Source organism: Myxocyprinus asiaticus, chromosome 24, assembly GCF_019703515.2.
Source record: "Myxocyprinus asiaticus isolate MX2 ecotype Aquarium Trade chromosome 24, UBuf_Myxa_2, whole genome shotgun sequence".
Taxonomy (NCBI): domain Eukaryota; kingdom Metazoa; phylum Chordata; class Actinopteri; order Cypriniformes; family Catostomidae; genus Myxocyprinus; species Myxocyprinus asiaticus.
The window spans coordinates 33,985,612-34,003,913 of record NC_059367.1 but is presented as its reverse complement, the minus strand read 5'-3'; the positions used below and the strand labels follow the sequence as shown (position 1 = coordinate 34,003,913).

At 37.9% G+C, this 18,302-nt stretch overlaps 1 protein-coding gene across 2 annotated transcripts in view; it reads left to right on the top strand.

Moving 5' to 3' along the window:
* The window catches only part of LOC127414638 (disintegrin and metalloproteinase domain-containing protein 9-like), a 67,627-nt gene that overhangs the window by 1,116 nt on the left and 48,209 nt on the right, over positions 1–18,302 (top strand). For both annotated transcript variants that reach the window (XM_051652824.1, XM_051652823.1), the window contains exons 2-3: positions 1,374–1,471; positions 10,080–10,138. In XM_051652824.1, coding sequence (XP_051508784.1) covers positions 1,374–1,471; positions 10,080–10,138 — 157 coding nt within the window. The remainder of the gene's footprint in view (positions 1–1,373; positions 1,472–10,079; positions 10,139–18,302) is intronic.

Genomic DNA, 18,302 nt, shown 5'->3' with positions numbered 1-18,302 from the left:
GTCTCCCATTCATTTTAATAGAAGTGTCCCGTCTCTAATAAATAATCTCTGATCATGTCCAGTCTGTATATACTGTATCTTCGTCTCGGCCCAGTCTGGCTTTATGTAGATTTAAGAAGCTTATGCAGATCTAGGCTAATTCCGAATCTATGGGTGTCTCCTCGGCCTTTGGATTGACTCTTTATTGCTTATACAGTAAGATCTGTATGAAACAATTATGAGTCATTTCTGCCACTCTACACTTTCTGCAGCCTTTATGAGAGCCAAGCAGATAAACGTGCATTAGATTATTTAACTGCACCTTTCTGTCATTTTATTAAGGTCATGGAAAGTCCTGTTGATTCCATGAACTTTATAAAGTGTGAGAAGAATTGTAACTTCTTGCTGTTTAAATACTGAGTGACACTTCTTCTGAGTAAACCTGTGTTTTTATTTCCCCGGGAAACTTCCTAATACATATACCGACTTATTTACATATATCAAAATGTTTGGTATGTTTCAGATGTAATCATGCATTCTTTGGTAGAACATTGGTAAAAATGCACTTATTAAGTGTACTGTAAGTCGATTTAATAAAGTAATTTTAGCATTTCAGGTATAGAACTAGATGGGTTGCTCCCACACAATTGTTAGCAATCACACTGTGAAGTTTTTTTCAAGGGAAATCGAAGAGTTCTTGTACTTGTGCCAACAGTCATGTTTAATGGGTGTATGAATGTTTGTGGGAATGTGCCTGAAAATAGTGTACTGTGTGTGCGCGGTTTAGTGTATAAGTGTGAACAGGAAGGCTCATCCAACATGTTGACAGATGAATCAGGGAAGGGGTCGGTTACTTCTTCCTGAATCCTGATGTTTTTTTCTTTGGCACGATACCCGTGCCAGTGCTGTTTTCACCTACAAGAAGCACTTGGCACAGCTCAGCATCCAACTTGATTGCCAACCAGTCAATTGCACTCAATCTAATTAACTTTTATCACAATAGCAGTGTTTGTTTTGTAGTGAGAGAACAAGTGTGGAAACTGGATGGAGAAATGTATGACAATTGTTAGTAATGTACACTACAAAAAAAAAAAAAAAGTAATTTTACTGATCAGTATATTTCTGTTTGTGTAATTAATTTATTATTTATTAATATATCTAAACATCCATAAAACAAGATACATTTATCACAAATTTTGTACAATTTTCTTACCCCATTGGCAACTTGTTTTATTATCTATTTCTACTGGAAAACAAGACCAAAAAATTTTTTTTTTGCAAATTACATTTACATCTGTTTTTCTGTCTCATACTGTGTCTTGCATTCCTTTTATAGTTCATTGTGTGTGTTGGTGGGGTAGACTGTGTTGTGACGGGACTGTCTCTGTTCATAGGCTCAATATTCCAGCAGACCTCTCAGCTCACCTCATATGAAGTGACGGTACCAAGACGCATCAGCAGACAGAGGAGAGACCAGGACAGTGCACACAAGGTAAAACATCCTCCTCTCTTTCACTTTCTGTCTCTGTCTCACTTTCTGTCTCTGTCTCTTTCTTTTAAACACACATAAACACAGACAGTCAACAGTGTTTGATTGCAAGTGTTCAGCATAGACAAGTTGTAGTTCTTGTTAATCAGAATCTGCATTAAAACTTGCTAATGTGCAGTTCAGGTAATAAATTAATTGAATACAAAATGAAACAACATTCACAACATATTAACTATTATAATGTGATTAATTACTGAGAAAACAGTATTGAAACAATATTCAGCAGGAAATAATGTAGGGCAGGATTTGATTGTATAGATATTTGAGGATATCATGTAAGGGATATTGTACAGTCAGCCGATTATTATTATAAATTTAACCCTGATAGAGTGATCAGGACCCAAATGCAAAGTGTACATTATCCACTTACTACAGAGCACTTACCAAATACATAAATGGACATGAAATATTGATTTCAGGTTAAATTATTTCATTTTGTGACAAGATAGAGACCACAAAAGAAATACAAAGACATGAAACTAGCACAGATATTTAGGAAATCATTTGCCTGGGACAATGGACATTTATATAGTTTAGTGGTTATTATACAAAGCTATTTGACTGCAGAATGCAGCGATTGAGATGAAGTTGAATGATTGATAAGTATTCCAGAAAGCTGTGTAATAATTAGGGATGTCACAATATAATTTTTTTGAGAACATGTACGAGTACCAAAACTTCCTTTTTGGGACTCATTGATATCGAGTCCGATACCTGTTTTTTTTGTTTTTTTTATTTTGTTTTTTCTGAATTCCATATCAGCAGTTTAATTACATTTTTTCATCAAAATGGTGTCTAAATAAACAAATTCTTTAACAATTTTATTATATGAAAATATAACTATTAATTTACAACATAATATTCAAATTATTTGTATCAAATGAAGTGTTTTTATACAGAACCTCAAAGCACAATGCAACATTGGAGTTTCTTTTTGTGAAATAAAGTGCTGCATAACAGAGCATCACAAATGTGTGATATTGAATATTATACAATTACTATTGTTTATTAGTAGTAGTAGTAGTAATACAGTGAATATTACTATAGAGTAGTGATATATTTTTGTCATACTTTTTCCCATTTAAATTGATCTTTTATTTTGGAGTGAAGCCCTTTCCATTTCTGTGTGTTTTTGATGGTATTTTCTCTCCTCCGGAAAAGCCGGTGGCTGCGTGACCCCGTGTGATTATTAAACCACAAAAGGATGCTATTTAATTAAATAAATATGTAGTCTGTATATGACTCATTCTACAAAGTAAATTCAGAATAACAATCAGAATGAGCTTTATTGCCAAGTGTGCTCACGTACACAGGTATTTATTTTTTTGTGATAGGAGAAACAAGAAAGTGCACACAGAACATTACAGTGAGACACATAATATAAAACAAGGTAAGAGTATAAATAGAAATACAAAAAATAAGACATAACAGGATGGCGTATGTACATGTGCAAGTGATTAAAAGATCAAGATGGTGCCACGGATGGCAGCCTCGGTGTGGAGCTCTCCAATTCTTTTGTTTTTATTTGTTTGTTCTGTGTTTAGTAATCTTTTTCCAATCAGTTTTACCAGGGATGAACTGCTGAACATTCGGCAGCACATACCAGTCAATCTTTTCCTGGTTTTTGACTATTCGGATGCTTTGCTGGACATTTTAGTCAGACGTGCAGCTGTGTTGTGTAAGAGACACAGGCGAGGGAAGCGAGCCGGCGCGCTGGTCAGGCTTCGTCAGCACGGCTTCCGAACAGCACTGCCGAGTATATATCTAGCGAATCTCCGCTCTCTTCCTAACAAAATGGACGAACTACATCTCCTCACCCATACAAACAAGGACTTTTCAACCTCTGCTGCCTTGTGCTTCACAGAAACCTGGCTGAGTGAAGCCATTACGGGTAGCGTGTTACAGCTGCCGGGCTTTCAGCTGTATAGAGCGGATCGCATCGCGGAGTTAACGGGGAAAACGAGAGGCGGTGGAACGTGTTTTTACATCAATGAAAGTTGGTGTACAGAGGTAACACAAGAAGATGTGCTGTCCTAATTTGGAAGCGCTCTTTATTAACTGTAAGCTGGTGAGTGTTTATATCCTGCCACACACATGCGTGAACAGCTGGTTGATCAGATCACAGACACGGAACAACAGTACCCAGACTCAGTTATTATTATTCTTGGGGATTTTAACAAAGCAAATCTCACACGTGAACTGCCCAAATACAAACAGCATGTTACTTTCCCAACTAGAGACAGAAATATACTGGATCATTGCTACACAACAATAAAGGATGCATATCACTCTGTCCCTAGAGCAGCTTTGGGACACTCTGATTACTGTTTGGTTCATCTTCTTCCAACCTACAGGCAGAAACTAAAATCAGTTAAACCTGTAGTAAAGACTATAAAGATATTGGACCAATGAAGCAGAGCTGGAACTACAAGCCTGCTTTGACTGCACTGATTGGAGTGTTTCTGAGGCTGCAGACACCAATCTGGATGAGCTCACAGAGACTGTGACATCATATATCAGTTTCTGTGAGGATATGTGCATCCCAACTAGGACTTATTTAACATACAACAATGACAAACCATGGTTTACAGCAGAACTCAGGCAGCTTCGTCAAGCAAAAGTGGATGCTTACAGAGGTGGGGATAAAGTCTTGTACAATCAGGCCAGGAACACACTGAATAAGGAAATCAGAGTGGCTAAAAGAAGATACTCTGATAAGCTGAAAAAAAAAAGTTTTCAGTTATGACCCTGCATCAGTGTGGAGTGGCCTGAAACAATTTACTAACTACAGGACTCCTACCCCAAACACTGTAGTGGACCAACAACTGGCTCACGACCTGAATGTGTTCTACTGTAGATTTGAAAGACCAATCTCACACCCCACACTTGCTCTGACCTTCACTTCACTCAAACATCAACACCTCCTGCAACCCCCCTCCTCCCCCCTCCTGCTACTCAACCTGCACTTAAGATCTGTGAAGAGGAGGTGTGCCGTGTCTTCCGAAAACAAAAGACAAGGAAAGCACAGGGCCAGAGAGTGTTTCGCTCACTTGTCTAAAATACTGTGCTAACCAGCTGGGGGGCCACACTGATCAATAGATTACTGGAGCAGTGTGAAGTCCCATGCTGCTTCAAATGGTTAATCATCATTCCTGTCCCAAAGAAACCCAAAATCACAGGAATTAATGACTATAGAACCGTCGCTCTGACATCTGTGGTCATGAAATCATTTGAGAGACTGGTGTTGGCCCACCTGAAGGACATCACTGGACCATTTCTAGACCCCCTTCAATTTGCTTATCGAGCAAACAGGTCTGTAGATGATGCAGTCAACATGGGATTGCATCATATTGTGCAACATCTGGACATACCGGGGACATATGCAAGGATCCTTTTTGTGTATCTGTCAGTGGATCACCAGCTTTCTAACGGACAGGTAGCAGCTAGTGAAATGGGAAATTCACTTCCAGCACATGTACAATCAGCACTGGTGCCCCCCCAGGGATGTGTGTTCTCCCCACTACTCTTCTCCCTGTATACAAATGACTGCACTACCAAGGACCCCTCTGTCAAGCTCCTGAAGTTCACAGATGACACCACTGTCATCGGCCTCATCCAAGATGACGATGAGTCTGGATACAGAAGGGAGGTTGAATGGCTGACTCACTGGTGTAATCAAAACAACCAGGAGCCCAAAATGGTGGAGATGATTGAAGAACACCCCAACATTGACCCTGCTTACCATTCTAAACAGTACTGTGGCAGCAGTGGAGTCATTCAGGTTCCTGGGCACTACCATCTCACAGGACCTGAAGTGGGAGACCCACACTGACTCCACTGTGAAAAAGGTCCAGCAAAGGTTGTACTTCCTTCGCCAGCTGAGGAAGTTCAACCTGCCACAGGCGCTGCTGATACAGTTCTACTCAGCAGTCACTGAGTCTGTCCTCTGCACTTCAGTAACTGTCTGGTTTGGTTCAGCTACGAAATCAGATATCAGAAGACTACAAAGGACAGTTCGGACTGCTGAGAGGATTATTGGTTGCCCCCTGCCCTCCCTTCAAGAACTGTACACTTCCAGGAAAAGGGCTGGAAAAATCACTCTGGACCCCACTAACCCTGCCCACTACCTTCTTGAACTGTTGCCTTCTGGCAGGTGCTATAGAGCACTGAGCACCAAAACCGTAAGGCACAGGAACAGTTTTTTTCCCTCAGGCTATCCATCTCATGAACAGTTAAAACTGCCCCATTTAGCAAAAATTGAAGTCAGAAGTTTTGAGGCCTTATTTTGTCATTTTAAGTAACACAAATCCAGAAGTGATGGTTATAACTGAAAAGTTCAGATTCTAAGCTTTCAAATGATACATCACAGTGGCAGGCCCATAGAGTTTAAGTGGGTTAAAGCATAAGATGTATATTTAAAAGTTACAGTTCATTGCTAAACCTTACATTCTCAATCTCAGTTTGCCAGCCATCCTGGTCACTGAGAATACTGATGGACTTCTGCAGAGCTTCCTGTCCCTGCTGCACATAACACTGCTCAGCTTCACTGTATGTTTCCTCTGCCATCTGGCTGCCTGTGCAAACAAACACACACACACAAACATGTGATCGTATAAGTAAAAAACAGTAAATACAGTTGAAGTCAGAAGTTTACAAACACCTTAGCCAAATACATTTAAACTAATTTTTTTCACTATTCCTGACATCTAATCATAGAAAACTTTCCCTGTCTTAGGTCAGTTAGGATCAAAACTTTATTTTAAGAATGTGAAATGTCAGAATAATAGTAGAGATAATTATTTCTTTCAGCTTTTATTTCTTTCATCACTTTCCCAGTGGGTCAGCAGTTTACATACACTTTGTTAGTATTTGGTAGCATTGCCTTTAAATTGTTTAACTTGGGTCAAACATTTTGGGTAGCCTTCCACAAGCTTCTCTCAATTGCTGGAATTTTGGCCCATTCCTCCAAACAGAACTGGTGTGACTGAGTCAGGTTTGTAGGCTTCCTTGCTCGCACATGCTTTTTCAGTTCTGCCCACACATTTTCTATCGGATTGAGGTCAGGGCTTTGTGATGGACACTCCAGTTCCTTGACTTTGTTGTCCTTAAGCCATTTTGCCACAACTTTGGAGGTATGCTTGGGGCCATTTGGAAGACCCATTTGCAACCGAGCTTTAACTTCCTGGCCGATGTCTTGAGATGTTGCTTCAATATATCCACATAATTTTCCTTCCTCATGATGCCATCTATTTTGTGAAGTGCACTAGTCCCTCCTGCAGCAAAGCACCCCCACAACGTGATGCTGCCACCCCCATGCTTCACGGTTGGGATGGTGTTCTTCGGCAAGCCTCACCCTTTTTCCATCAAACATAACAATGGTCATTATGGCCAAACAGTTCAATTTTTGTTTCTTCAGACCAGAGGACATTTCTCCAAAAAGTACAATCTTTCTCCCCATGTGCACTTGCAAACTGTAGTCTTGCATTTTTATGGTGGTTTTGGAGCAGTTGCTTCTTCCTTACTGAGCAGCCTTTCAGGTTGTGTCGATATAGAACTCGTTTAACTGTGGATATAGATACTTGTCTACCTGTTTCCTCCAGCATCTTCACAAGGTACTTTGCTGTTGTTCTGGGATTGATTTGCACTTTTCACAACAAACTACGTTCATCTCTAGGAGACAGAATGAATCTCCTTCCTGAGCGGTATGATGGCTGCGTGGTCCCATGGTGTTTATACTTGCGTACTATTGTTTGTATAGATGAACATGGTACCTTCAGGCATTTGGAAATTGCTCCCAAGGATGAACCAGACTTGTGGAGGTCCACAATTTTTCTGGAGGTCTTGGCTGATTTCTTTTGATTCTCCCATGATGTCAAGCAAAGGGGCACTGAGTTTGAAGGTAGGCCTTAAAATACATCCACAGGTACACCTCCTATCAGAAGCTAATTGTCTAAAGGCTTGACATAATTTTCTGGAATTTTCCAAGCTTCTTAAAGGCACAGTTAACTTAGTGTATGTAAACTTCTGACCCACTGGAATTGTGATATAGTCAATTCAAAGTGAAACAATCTGTCTGTAAACAATTGTTGGAAAAATTACTTGTGTCATGCACAAAGTAGATGTCCTAAACGACTTGCCAAAACTATATTTTGCTAATATTAAATCAGTGGAGTGGTTAAAAAATGAGTTTTAATGATTTCAACCTAAGTGTATGTAAACTTCTGACTTCAACTATATGTACAGGAGATATTTATTTACATTATTGCACTATGGGAGTCCTGAAGGCTGTTTAATTTTTCAAGAGGTAAATGGCCTGAGGGTAAAAACTGTTCTTGTGCCTGGTCGTCCTGGTGCTGAGTGCTCTGTAGCACCAGCCAGAGGGCAACAGTTCGAAGAGGGAGTGGGCAGGGTGTGTGGGGTCTGGAATTATTCAACCTTTTCTACCTTTAGAATTAGTGCTCTCTTCACTGTCATTTGCTACAAACAGTGCGTGATGCTGATGATGGTGTTTTCCGTGTTTGAGTCAAGGATCTCTAAAAGATAAGAGCATGAGGTGTCTACACAACACTTGCTCCACACATTCACTTTGAAGCATGAGTACAAGTACATTAGCGTGGTATCTGACCCGATTCCAATACCAGTATTGATATCAGGACATCCCTTGTAATAATGGTTAATGTTATTTTTTTTTTTCCCACCCACGTGGCCTTGGTTACATCTGCAGAAGTAGTCTTAGATGCGGAGAAAGTCATTTCCCTTTGATGAAAATTACAAAAACAAACACAGTTCTTTAAAATAATGTGCACTGATGAATGGAGCACAGTCAATATGATCACACGAGAAATCGACATACTGCTTCCGAATGTTCATGTACCCTTAAATCAATCCCATTCTGCCGAATTACTTCCAAGCATCATCCCCCATCAGACATTTTTGCATCAATTCAAACATGTTTACCTTTCCTTGTGGTGCTACGGATAGCGCTTTGTGTGAACAGTCTCCAAGTCGCGGGTTCTTGTTCAAATAAACAATGGTGAGCGCGATTCAGAGGTTGCATTTTCTCTCTAAAACTCACTGACGGTTAGATTTAGGGTGTAGAGTTAATAAAATATGCATTTCTATTGACTGTATTACATATTTGGAACTGAAAATATGACTCGTTTTTTGTTCCACCCTATGAACATTCCACCTCAACAACACTTGCCGCTTTGGTCTCTGGGGGCAGTGGTTTGAATTTCAGTAAGCACAGACCGATGTCACTGCATTCACAGTTTCAGTAAGACCAGGGGCATTTGTTAAGAAAGAAAAAAGGGTTACTCTTGATTTCATGTTGTCTTAGAATTGTTAATATGTAATAAGGAAAGTGTAATGTAAGTGTTATAAATGTGTTACATGTATTAGTTCAAGCTGCAGAAATCTGCATCTTTTTTTTAAGCTCACACTCAAACAAAAGATCCGCTTTACATTAACTGTGTGGATAGTATTCTTCATTGCCCTCTCATTCTCTCTTCGTCCAGTCTTCAAATTTCCTTTTTTCATGACCTATCAATGATTTTGTTTCTCTCATATATCTATCTACACCAGCGGTGCTCCAAAGATAATGCCACAGGAACCATCTGGCGGGCGCACATGCCCGGCAGCGTGGGTGTAGTTATTAAAAGTCTACTTCTGTCAGGACCATGCTGGGCATAGGGCTCCCTGCCTGGCAGAGATACATACCAACAGCATGGCACAAACAAACACCCAGCACTTCTCTCACCTCTGTGTCATTGAGAAACAGTCTGCTTCTCTGAGTTTGGCAGATAACAGGAAGTGATTTAGAGGAAGAGAAGTGCTGTACTCTGTAAAGAAATATGCTGTTTGTAAAGAAATATGCACATTTTTATTCAATGAGATTTTGTGCTTGCTTTACTGAATTTATAAAGAAGGATTACACACATAGGATTCATTCTTTTATTGGGTAAATTATTTTTATTTTTATTTCTTCTGATAGAGGAGAAATCTCTCTAACACTGCAAAATAGATCTAGCAGTGAATGGCAGTTAGCATGAACGTTCAGGCAGGTTTTAACTGGTATCACACCAACCATGTTGGTAAAGTCATTGCAACCTGTAACCCATCACTCAGTAGTACCACTCTTTCAGTTTGTGAAATTATTCACCCTGCCTTATTTTAATACTAACATTCCTGAGAGGTTTGAGAGCAAGCTGCTCAAATAGTGACTTGTTGTGTCTGCCTGACCTGGCAAGTTTACTGATTGTAAGACATCTTTTGTGTGTGTGTATAACTACATAAAGTAGTAAAGTAGGTCAGTATGCTAACAAAAACATGCAAAAAATTCAATATGTTGAGAGACTTCCGTCTCAAGAAACACTGAAACCCTGTTTTTTGAACAACTGTTTTTGACCACATTAAGTAAATTTCTAAAAACATTGTAATAGAGACACTAGAAAAAAATGGGAATTCTTTTAATAGCATCACTGCCTCTTTTTGTTTTCTTCACCTGTAGAAAAACAGTGATTTGACTGTCTTTCCTTTTCCTTTTTTTAAGGTGTCATACATAATCCAAGCTGAAGGGAAAGAACATGTCGTCATCCTGGAGAGAAACGAGTGAGTATTTTTCTTTATTTCTTTCTCTTGAGTTTGTAGTTTGTTCCCTTTAGATTATATACACACTCAAAAAATTGCTCTTTGGCTGAACTTGATTCAGTCTTGGACAGTGGTTCCACATGTTTGAAATGAGTTTCCTTAACTTACAATTACTATGTAATCTCAACAAAAACCCTTTGTGTTGAAAGAACCTAGTTGATTTGTGTAAACACAACATAATTAGCTGTGTCAATGTAACTCAAATAAAAATGTGTATTACTTTATGTACTAACTAGTGAAAGTTGGCATGCTAAATACATGCTAGTTTGAAACACTAGAGAGTGTAGTTTATTAACTGTTTTATGGTTAGCACAGCGTTTATTTAATAATTTCATGTTAATTTCATGTGTGATATGTATCTGTGGTCATCGTTAGCTCAAGTTCCACTCTTCACCATAATGGTAACCCCCAAAACTCCAACATAACAGAAACTCTTCTAAATCTCAACATAACAAAACATTAGACACTAAAGCACAAAAACACAAAATAACGCTTAATTTTAACATTTACTCTCCCTATCAAGTACCATGCAAAGCATGCTGGGAAATGAAAATCCCCTGCCCAGTTTCATCAATGCACATTAACACCACAAAAAGTATTTATGTTGTCCCAACTCAAATGGATTAAGTGTATTTCCAAATCAAGTTGTGACAAAATGTTTGAGAATTGTGTTGCTGTAGTTAACTATTTTAATTAAGTAAATTGAACAAGCAGCAAAAATCCTTTTTCTGAGTGCTCTTTCATTTCACTAGGAAGCCTGTGATTGGTCTGTGTGGACTGGGAAAAAGAGCAAAGATGTAAAAGTTTAATCTACTGAAAAATGAAAGTGTCAGTTTTTGTCCAAAAATGTTAGGCAACTGAAAATGTCCTGCATCCTTAATGTCTAGCTATTATGTTCACTTACTATTCTGTTATAATATATCAGTCTTTATTTATCATTAGTTGCTTGTAAATTAGTGAACTTGTGAATGTCGACATGCAGTACTTTCTCCAATCCCAGCATAATGTGCAGAGAAAACTATAAGGCATGAAACATATGTAAGTACATGAAGTCTTCTAGATGTGGAAGCTCAGTGTTGTGCGTTGTTGTTTTTTGAAAAGTGTCAGAGTGTCAGTTCATAATGCAAAAAGAGTGCGCTTTTTGTCCAATGACGGACGGGTCTGTTGCAGCTAGTGGCACAGAATTTACTCACTGTTGCCAGTTTAGAGAGTGTTGCCAGGTTAGAGGCCATTTTATTACTGTAGACACAACATGTCAGGATTTGGCCATTATTTCCTTAAAGGGATAGTTCACCCAAAAATGAAAATTCTCTCATCATTTACTCACACTTATGCCATCCCAGATGTGTATGACGTTCTTCCTTCTGCAGAACACAAGTGAAGATTTTTAGAAGAATATTTCAGCTCTGTAGATCCATACAATGTAAGTGAATGGTGACCAAAACTTTGAAGCTCCAAAAAGCTCAAAGGCACCATAAAAATAATCCATACGACTCAGAAATGGTGTAATCCATATCTTCTGAAGTGATCCAATCGATTTAGTTTGAGAACAGACCAAAATATAACTAAATGTTTTTCGCTATAAATTGTGACATCTGCAGTCTCCTTGGTGATCATGATTTTAAGCTCGATTACACTGCATAGCGCCATCTAGCGCTCTGCGCTAGTGTCAAGCCCTTGTGTTTTCCCTTGTGTCATCTTTTATCAAAAAGACATTGAAAATTAGAGCTTTTTTAGACTTTGGAGCTAGAATGTTTACTATTAAACATTACCCAGTTTAGGCACCTAACTATATCTGTGCAATATTCCACAAACAAAAGTCAGTACAACTTCATACAAACTTCTGAGCCATTTGTATTTGTAAGGTATTTCAAATATTGCAACATGTGAGCAGAACATTTTAGAGAACCACTATATCATTGCATGAACAACTAAAGTCTCTTGATCATATCAGATTGGTAATGCAGCTTGAATGAAGCTTAGAGTGGATGTTTAAGTTTACATTCCCAAGAGTGATATTTCACATAGTGCCTTTCATGTACTAAGCCTGATAAAACGAATACATATACATCTGCAGAATATTCTGGGCTCTTCGCTTTAATATTGAGATTCTTGAGTAGCAAAAACAATCTCTTCTCCTCAGCTAGACAGTTTGGAGGGCCAGAGCAGGGAAATGTTTTTGGAAGTATGCCTTAATGTTTTTGGAAGTAAAAAACATAAAGTTTCTCAGAGTTGCTTAACATGTCTGACGTGCTTTGAATCGATCTTGATGAAAGACAAAAAACCATGCCGTGTATGACCACATAGCACATTTACTTTGACGCTCAGTGCTGAACGTGTTGTGGCAGTTGTGATTATTTTTTCACAAACATTGATGATTTCCAGCCATGCTCCGCTTCTGTTCTTAAGGAGATGTGACATAAAGGTCAACTCATCACGTGAAATAAAGTTTTCCGCACTCTTTTGGCCTTCTCAGGTTAGCCAAGATCTTAAACAAGCCTAGAACAAGCCCACCCCACCCCTGAAATGTGAACTATTGGCCTTTAGGAAATCCATTTGATTAAAACTTTCTTGTCAGCTTTCTTAGGAAAACAAGGCTGAGGAGGAGAAGCAACTAAGAGTTGCAACAGCAAACTTGATTTCAGAGATGAAAAGCACCATAAAACATATCATTGAAAGACAATGTAAAACAGCATATACAACACATTTACTTCCATAAACTTCTGTATTTTACATTGAAACAAAATATAGAGGAAAATAATGTCGTGAAAAAATAATCATGAGAAGTTGGCTATGATATAATATTATTAGATGTGCTTGCTAAAGCAAGCATCATTTTTACTGTTGCTAATAATATATGGTTAGAGGTTTGAAAAAACTCCTAATCCTAAGCATTAAACTTTAGTGCCTTACTCATCCTGGTGAATGATGAATGAATCATACCGGTTTGTTGAGGTGTGCAATTACTTTTGGAAGCGAACTGACTTTTCAACTTGTTTTTGATAAAGCGAGTGGTAAGCTGGTAAGCATCCCCCCTTTAGGAAATTTTTTAAAATCTAGTAAATATTTTTGTCAAACCCATGTGGTCAATTCAGAATAACCAAAAAGAAAGTTGTTTCAGAGGCATAGAGATAGTTGCATTTTAATGAAAGATAACGATGAAAAAAAAATCATGTACAATAACACCAAAAACTTCTATTAAGAAAGTAAATAGAGTTTAGATCAGAACAGCACGTTTTCCTCCAGAAGGGAAACAAGGTATAAGCATTATGTAATCTTATGTCACTCTTGGCAGAGTCCTTTGAAATGAAAAGGGGAAAAGCTTAATGTTGGCTTGCGTTGGAGAACTGAGTTGAGTTTCTCCATTGCTCTTTTCTCAGTCCTATGTGTGCCTGCAAAACTGAGCTGTAATTCCACACAGCTGCCTTACAGCAACAACAGCACCCCACCTACCCTGCGTAGGATTAATAACTCACAGCTCTGTACACACACAGAGATATTACAAGACATAGAGAGCACATCCATTAGGCTGTTGGCCACAATGATACTCCAACAAACACACCCCATAACCAGACCCACATAGTGAAATGTTCTCACACAAAATTTCTGCTGGATTCACAACTGGTACGTCCGGACATAAATTAGGTCTTACACTTATTCTAATGTTGATGAATCTGAATTATTATTATTATTATTATTATTATTAATAATATTTTCTCCCCAATTTGGAATGCCCAATTCCCAATGCACTCTAGGTCCTCGTGGTGGTGTAGCTACCCAGCCCCCGAATCTGGATTATTTTAATTGAAGCAATGTGTGCCCACTAGGGCTGGGTATTGATACAGATTTAATTCTGATTCACAAGCTCTCGATTTGATTTTTTTTTTTAACTCGATATTGATTCATTTGGGTGTGTTTCAGTTATAATGTCCCTTTTGTCTACTTATGAACCAACCAACAGCAGAACAAAAGGTGTAGACATCCACGCCAAATATTGAAAGGGCTTATATTTCCTAGTAGCTTTGGTGCGTAAGCTCAAAAAATCATACTATAGTCCAAAAGAGAGGGGAAGCTCACACACAATATGTAGAAAATGTCTTTTTTTAGCTTATTGGGCAAAAAGTGCTAAAAGTGCTCAGTGCAAAGACAAAATGTTTTCGATTTACCTCGTCATCAGTGTCCCTTTATCAATAGCACACCTGATTCCATTTATAAAGAGGGAGTATTTACCGTATTTGTCCTAATAGAATTGACTTAAAAATATACAAATATTTGCTGAATGTTCTAGACATATATTGCCTCTTTATATGGTATACCGGCATTCACATATATTACTTAAGTAACAAAGACAAGTTATCAAGAATCTACGTGTATAGATCACGAGATAGAGAAGGACACAAATTACATATACAAAAATTACCCATTATATTATTATATCATAACCATATACCAATAATATTCATTATTCAAAGAAGAATTGTTATATGCATACAAATCAGTAAGGAATTATATTTTGTGTCATATATATACATTATACTTCGAGAAATGTCAATTATGTCAAAACAAATGTTGATCGTGCATAATTCAAAAACATGGGCATAGTGCAACAATCACCCGATATTCCAAAATGTCTACACGTATTTCCAAAAGTAAACTGTACATAGTTATATTTGCAAATATACCATGATTCAAATCATAAGCATGTGCAAATAGAGATGCATCATAATAATCCTATAGAAAACAGCTGAGGGACAAATCCTCATTAATTTCCAGGGGATGTAAAGATTTTAAGTGAAATATCCATCGGGATTCTTTCTGTAGGAGTATCCGTTCTATATTTCCCCCCCTACGTGGACGCTTAACTTGTTCTATAACCAAAAAAGTTAAAGTAGATACCGAATGACCAGCTTCTAAAAAGTGGCGTGCAATTGGAGATTTTTAATCGTTCCTTCTCACGGCGCTCATATGCTCAATTATACATGTTCTAATTCATTTAATGGTTTTTGCCACATATTGTTTATTGCATGGACAAGAAATGAGATAAAGGACATTCTCAGAACAAGTGACAAACAGTTTTTTTTTTAATTATTTATTTTAATTTTTTTTATCCCCTTTTCTCCCAATTTCACTGTAAAAAATAATCCTGTAAAAAAAAAAACTGTAAACTATTTGCAGCTGTGGTTGCCAGCATTATACTGTAAAAATACAGTGTTACTGTTCTTAAAATTAACAGCAAGATACTGTTTTTGACAGCTACAGTATACAACTGCAGTTTAGCAGCATATTGCTGTTAAATTACATACTGTCTACTGTTGTTGAAATTATCAGCTATATTCCCAGCATGCACTGCGGCATGAAGAATTTACTTCAAATTTTTACTATTTGCTGGATTATTTTGACATTTTTTTTGTTGTAGTCTAAGTTACTTGTATTTTAATGTTCAGCTTTTACTTTTTTACATAGAAGTATGTTTGTTAATTGTCACCATTGTTGCGTTTTGTATGCCGAGAGTTGATTTCTGTGTGTGACTTGTAGTGGTGCAAAAACAATATATGCTAGTTATGCAATGCATAGGGGCGCCATGTAAAGGGGGGCACCAGCAGCTCACTAAAGGTGGTGCAATTGGCCCCCAACCACTAAATATGCTGATATAATTTTTCTCTAATATTCTTTAGCGTTTTTGCTTTTATATGTAATGCATCACAATTGCCACATATAGTGCCATTTATAAGGTAGGATCAGACATTCAGTCTGACCTTAGGTTTGTTTTCCAAGTAGCACAGTGCAAAAACTTGTGTTTTACTACACAAACTGACTGGCTAGAAGAACATAATATAATAATAAAGAAGGTCCAAAGTGCCAGCTCAAGAGAATACTAATCACCATAATGGTGACTTCGAACAAAACACAACTATTGATAACAAAACAACAACACTAATTAAACTAAAACTTCTATTAAGTCTGAATAAAAATGTTTGTACACGTGTAGCCCCAATGCATTGCCAAAGCATGCATACATATTCAAGCGCAAAGGCTTATGGGTATTTCACCATTATAACCCACAATGCAGTGCTATATTATTATTTTACTGTGTACAGATTGTTGGTGTTTTTTTTTTGTTGTTTTTTTTAATAAAAAATACACTGTTCAATCCTGGCAAAATTGTACTTTTAATATGTACATTGCTTCAAAGGTTGATTTTTTTTATTTATTTTTTTTTATTTGACTTCTCATTAGACAGACAAGTGAAGGCTGATAGAACAGAGGAGTTGGTCAGAAACATCATGAACACTAACCATGTGCCACAAACTAAAATTTGCATGGGGGGGTGGTTAAAATATAAGTTTCAAAATGTCACTATAGCTTTCACCAAGATGATATCACGATTTTAAATGTTCATTTTCCCCTAATGCCTTGCACAGAACAGCTATTTACCGTAAAACTAGTCACTTCACAGTGAGCCTGCTCTTGATCTCCCAGAATGCAACATTTTTAACAGCAAACTACTGTATTTAAGAATCAGAGTAGATTGCTGTAGGAATTTGGCCGTAAATTTGGAGTAATTTTTTACAGTGCTGGAATGCCCAATTCCCACTTCTTAGTAGGTCCTCGTGGTGGCGCGGTTACTCACCTCAATCCAGGTGGTGGAGGACAAGTCTCAGTTGTCTCCGCTTCTGAGACCATCAATCCGTGCATCTTATCACGTGGCTCGTCATGCATAACTCCGTGGAGACACCGCATGTGGGGGCTCATGCTACCCTCCGCGATCCACGCACAACTTACCACATGCCCCATTGAGAGCGAGAACCACTAATCACGACCACGAGGAGGTTACCCCATGTGACTTTACCCTCCCTAGCAACCGGGCCAATTTGGTTGCTTAGGAGACCTGGCTGGAGTCACTCAGCACACCCTGGATTCGAACTCGTAACTCCAGGGGTGGTAGTCAGCGTCAATACTCGCTGAGCTACCCAGGCCCCCTAGTGACAAACTGTTTTATACTGTATACACTGTCTGTTATACAGCTCCTAAATGAGCTGATTTTTCTGTTGTTATTCTTACAGGCGGCACAATTCAAACATGGGGAAAAAACCAATGGATTCATCCAATCACCCATCATTCGTATTATATGAAGTGAAAGTGTCTGCTTTAAAAAATCTCTAATATTTTTAGATCTATAATGTGCAAAGAGCAGAGTATCCTGAAAAAGATTGGAACAAATAGGATCGCTCTTTAAAACATACCAATGTTTTTTGATTATTTCTTTAATTTCTGTCGAGAAAATGTTGTTGTACAAACCACAGAGATGTTTTTTCTATTGCTTTTGGGCGGAGGAGGAATGGTACGAACTCTGTAAAGAGCATCATCTAGCCACTTTTTAGGATAGCCCCTGTGGCTAAATTGCTTATACATTTTTACTACCTCTATCTCAAAATCCAAATCCGTCATACAGATACGCTTTATTCTCAAAAACGTTATGTATGGTAAACTCTTTTTTTAAATACGTTGGATGTGACCTCGATGCATGCAAAATACTGTTTTTGTCAGTTGGTTTTGTATATAATGTTTTGATCCTAAATGCAAACGGACTCTTGTATCCAAAAAGGATACTGAATTTGGGTCAATTTCAGCATTAAATTTGATAGAATCAGTCATGTTATTTAGGAAGATCAAAAAAGTCCTCAAAGTTTTCTTTAGATCCCCTGAAAATGCAAAAAGCGTCATCGACATATCTTTTCCACATCAAAATGTATATGGAAAAAGGGTTATTATTCCAAATATTTTTTCTTCTAGAAAACCCATAAACAAACAGGCATAGTCTGGGGAGAATTTTGAACCCATCACAGCTCCCTGTTTCTGGAAATAATAGCTATCCTCAAATAAGAAATAATTCTTCAAAAGAAGCATGGACGTCATGTCAAGAATAAAATTAGACTGTGGAGATTTATCAATTCTTGATTCAAGGAAAAACTCGAGAGCTTCCAAACACATATCATGCGGGATGTTGGTATATAAAGAAACAACATATAATGTGGCCAGAAATTTGCATCACAACCTTCAAAGTTAACATCTTTTAGCTGTTGTATAAAATCACCCGTATCCTTCAAATAAGATGGAAGTTGTT